Raw genomic sequence first — 4,994 nt, 5'->3', positions numbered from 1 at the left:
CTGTCAGCGCAGCGGCCAGGCAAGGTGCGCGCTTTAATGGCCCGCAGGTCTGCGCGCAGGTTGGAGACTCTGGCGTCTCTTCGAGCACATGGATTTACACGTGCTGCTTCCCTGCAAAAGGGGACGGAGATCCGTCTGCATGCGCGTTTGCATTTACAGTTGGTAGATAAAATGTCTTGCTTCATTTATCAGTGCGATTTTGAGCAAGTGGGTTGCATTGCATCTTTGCACTATTGAATTTAGCATAGGAACTTTGCCTGTGAAATTCATCCTACGTTAAAAAAATCCAATTAGATGGCACTGATTATATATCTATTACTGTGACGGAGATCCGTCTGCATGCGCGTTTGCATTTACAGTTGGTAGATAAAATGTCTTGCTTCATTTATCAGTGCGATTTTGAGCAAGTGGGTTGCATTGCATCTTTGCACTATTGAATTTAGCATAGGAACTTTGCCTGTGAAATTCATCCTACGTTAAAAAAATCCAATTAGATGGCACTGATTATATATCTAAAACTTTAGTTTTCACCTGTGAACCATGGATGGGTATTTGAAGTATGAAGAGTAGTGCGTAGAAGTTAGAGGAAAATCTTCGACTTACTTCCATCATTGTTACTGCACATGCAAGTATTACATATATTGTGTATTCGAGGGTCTTCAGACCACAGGAAAATCTAAAATCAACCACTAGTTCTCTTTTCAAAGCGGCTTATGTGATGAAGTCTTATGTGGTCTTTGTAAGATATTTTATTCAATGTTATCATTTTTTATGCATTATCTCCAGACTGCTAGACTGCAGAAACTCTGGGAAATTAAACCAGAAAAACTAACTCCTGGGTGGTTGCACTGTACTGTGCTTAAGTTTATTTTGTTCACTTTTGTGTCAAAACTGTTTATTTTATTGCAGTAAACTTGGCTACGTTTAAGGCTGTACTGTTGACTAGAAACATAAAAGTGCCTTTCAGTGATTTGTGAAACGACTGAAAATGACTAGAAACATAAAAGTGCCTTTCAGTGATTTGTAAAACGACTGAAAACATCCGCAGCTAACATCTCTCCCCAGGCTCCATCTTCCGCGGTATCTGTCTTTGAGACCGCTGGGGATGGCAGAGCGCGGGGAAGAGCTGTCGCACGAAGAGCTCTCCTGCCGCTCGCCCTTCCTCACGCGCCTGGTGAAGGGCCAGCCACTGCTGCGTGCCTTTGTAACTGCTGGTGCCAGCAGCACCGCGAGCAAAAGGAGGGCCGAGACAGACACGCTCTTGTTCTGCTCTGCTGCAAACAGAGACTGGGACTTTATCCATGCTCTCCAAGATGAAACAAAGACTGTGGAAGCCAGCCGGCACAGAGGATTACAGAAAACCCAAGTTATCTTGCGTTAAATGGATCTGGATTGGTTTGAACCTCATCCTGATGTAGGTCCATGCTTTAGCTACGCAGTTTGGCACTGGGATTTCTCAGCACTATGAAAAACCTTCCGTCTCTACGCTCAGTCACGCTGCTGTTAGATCCTACCTACCAGAATAGTCAGCTTTAAAAATATGACACTGGATTTTTTTTTCAAAGTAGCTTCCCTTTTACAAAGTTCACCAAATGCTTTGAACAACTTAAGGGAATTAAGCTATTGAAGTGCAAAGTAATATAATAGCTAACGGCATTATTGTTGAAATATGGAAAGCAAAAGCATGGTTTTAACTTGTTCAGGTTTGACGAGGTTATTGGGTGCAGTGTACAAGGCAAAGCAGATCAGGTCAGACTGGGATTCACCAGGACTTGAAGCGCTAGTCTGTCAAGAATTGTTTTTAAACACTATCTTGGGTACCATTAATTCCCGGATAGATACCGTCTCACAGCGTATGCTTCTCTCAGACATCATGCACTTCAGCTGTCTGGGAAGAAATGCATCTTTCACACAGAAGTACTTACTGCTGATTTTTCTTTAAAGATTTTTTCATTCTTCAGAAGGTTTTAGATGTCCTATGGCTTTTAAGTCTTTCTTCGTATAACCATGTTTTGTGTTCTCTCCAACCACTGGAAACCCAACCCACTCTTACCCGTCCTACTGGAACAAGATTCATTTTTTTAAAATGTAACTTCTAGATACTATCTAAATTTCATGCAGTTATTTCCAGGCAAAGAGATACCGTAAAGCTTACTAGTATTTAAATGTCTCACTGGAGCTCTTGGAGTGACCTTGTTATGGGTCCTAACTGTACTATAGCTCAACCTCCTTGAAATATATTCTAATATTACATACACAGTATTCAAATCACCAGCACATACAAATCTCAGACGATTTCTTGTTTTAACTGCACCTTATGTATAATTAACACTTTAGATATAATAATTCCTCTGATGTCTAGCAACATCTTAGTCCCTTAGTGTGATCTCTTACCAGTCTCCTACTGGTGCAAAATGCTAAGGAAGCCATCAGACCTCAAGAGGAATCCCTGTGAGCAGATCCACCTCAGGACCAGGGCCTCAGTTACACAACGTCTTAGGTTTTGTGTCTGTGCCTTTCAAGCAGTGTTCAGAGACAGTCTTTATGTATCAGCAGCAAATTGTTGCCATAAAACCATAAGCAGTGGCAGGGGGACCCAGAATAATTCCTGAAATTATTCTTAAATGCATTTTGAATTGACTGACTTTCATGTTGATTTCACAACACGCTTATGCAGCAGGCTGTAAAATCTCTAGTATATATTTACTGCCAATAAAATGATTTTTAAAGCATTTCAGATCATCATCAGTTCACATCTATGCTAACATTTGAAATGGAGATGTTCACAACAAACTGATTTTAGTATGAATCTGGTAACATGCTTTACACTCTAGTAGGCATACACCAAATAAAACTCCGAGCCTTATACAGTAAGTTCCATGTGAAGCCACCATTGTCAGTATTTCTTTAAAAACCCCCATGAATTTGCATTCCTTCTTCCTACATGTGATTTGCCTTTATATCAAAGGCCTGATTTTCATAATAAGTATTTACAAGTCAAATGGGAAACAACAGGAGATGCAGTGATCATTTCAGAATCAGATCCTAAATACCTACCTTTCTCTGAGGCGAGGGGGAAAGGGAAAAGAGAGCAACGCATTTGATATAGTTGATGTCTGTGCATCTCATGTTTGAAAGAGAACACTAATCCTGTCTTACTGGCAAAATCCAAGCAATCTTTGCTCATGCAAGGCATTCTAAAGAGATCTGAGGGTCTGGTGTGAATATGCACTTTTTATCTTGTACTTCACCGTAAGGGGTGTCCTCCTTTTTCCAGTCAAATCCCTTATTTAACCTTTATTTATTCTAAAAATTCCATCTGTGGGAATTTGTGCGATGCTGTCATCCAGCCAGCTTTGGAAAGAACTAAATGAAGACGACGCTCTCAACTTACACCCTGTTTTCTAGTTGGGAAAATGCCTCCAAACACAGAGTGTTCCAGTTTGGTGGGAGGTGTTTTGGTCCTTTCTAGTGAGAATGGTGGTTTCTCCCCAGTGGCACACTCCTGTGAATGTAGTCCACAATGCATATGCTTAGAAAAAGGCAGTTGTTTTGCTCCAGGAGAGGAAAAAATGCGAAGAGGAGAGCACTCATGCGACCTGGGGTGTTAGGTGAAGCATGCTTGCACCAGCTAGCAAGGGTGAGGCATCCTGCAAACATTGCATGGGAACCTAAATATTTGCGTCTCCCTAAGGTGGGCCAGTGACTGGATCATACCTAAGCCACAAGTAGTAGAAAACACTGCAAGAAGGAAAAATGTATAGAAGAAATTCCTGTATTTGAAATCCTGATTAGCTATACAGAGAAGAAATTAAAATTACGAATGGGTCTGACCCCCTTTTATCTATTTTCATTGTTAGGAAGACGAGGAAGAACTAAATGGAGACTTAAAACTCAGAGAACTAGTAGCTGAACTTCTGCAAGTTCAGGACAGCTTAAAGTTCATCAGAGATCCACTGCTGAAGGCAAAACTGCAGAATTTGATCTACACAGAGGAAGGAGAGGAAGTGAAATAAAGACTAACTTGGCTGAATCATAAGATCTTCAATGACCTGAAAGAAAGTAGAGAGTAGAATTACTAAATTATGAATAAATGTGTAGACTATGTATGGACAAACCCAGAAAGATAAGGTCCCAAAACGTTAGAAAATTGGATTTAAAAGATAGCAAGGATGTTGGAAAGATGCATAGTGAGATGACCAAGGAAAAAATTGGTCTGTTAATCCATAGAGGGGGAAATCCATTTAATCATCACCTAATGATTGGTGATGCTGAGACATCAGTATCCTTAATGCCTTTTTTAACCTCAGTCTTCAATTTAAGAAGGCAGATGTGATTTCACTACTAGCACCACTGACAAAAGTCTAAGAGCTTAGGCTAGAAAAATGAAGAAATAGACTGGAAAATACTTAGTTAAGTTAAAGATTTTTGGATAGACTGGACCTGATGAAACTCCCTTAGGGTTCAAGCAATGTTAGAGCTCCTAGTGACTATCTCCAAGAATCAACAGAGAATGAGTGAGGTTCCAGAAAACTCGAAAAGGATTGCATCTCTCTCAAAGGGTGGAAGGAAAAAGCTCTACAAACTGGTTAGCTGAATTTCTACTTTAAAAAAAAAAAAAAAAAAGATTACAATGGGTAATCCAACCATTTGCAAGAATCTAGAAAGTAAAGATATGAGAGGTAACAGCATGGGTTTGTCAGTAACAAATAATACCAGATCAGTCTGGTCTACTTCTATCAGATGGTAACAGGCCTTGTGGATAGGGTAGAAAGAAAGAGGATCATAGGGTTTCATATAATATGCTCTTAACTGAAAAAAAAATATGGTCTAGTCAAGTATATAAGGTGTTAGAGCGTGTCCAGAGAAGGGCAACGAGGCTGGTGAAGGGGCTGGAGAACAAGTCTGATGAGGAGCGGCTGAGGGAACTGGGGTTGTTTAGCCTGGAGAAAAGGAGGCTGAGGGGAGACCTCATCGCTCTCTACCTACAACTA

General features: G+C 40.5%; 1 protein-coding gene across 1 annotated transcript in view; it reads right to left on the bottom strand.

The window, feature by feature from the left end:
* GAREM1 (GRB2 associated regulator of MAPK1 subtype 1) overlaps nucleotides 1–341 on the bottom strand; it is a 105,496-nt gene extending 105,155 nt beyond the window's left edge. The window contains exon 1 of the mRNA XM_009285657.1: nucleotides 320–341. Coding sequence (XP_009283932.1) covers nucleotides 320–341 — 22 coding nt within the window. The remainder of the gene's footprint in view (nucleotides 1–319) is intronic.
* Between the last annotated feature and the right edge of the window lie 4,653 nt (nucleotides 342–4,994).

The sequence above is a fragment of the Aptenodytes forsteri genome, unplaced genomic scaffold (assembly GCF_000699145.1).
Source record: "Aptenodytes forsteri isolate BGI_AS27 unplaced genomic scaffold, ASM69914v1 Scaffold23, whole genome shotgun sequence".
NCBI lineage: Eukaryota > Metazoa > Chordata > Aves > Sphenisciformes > Spheniscidae > Aptenodytes > Aptenodytes forsteri.
Note: the sequence above shows the minus strand (reverse complement) of the source record. Positions and strands in the feature narration are given on the sequence as shown.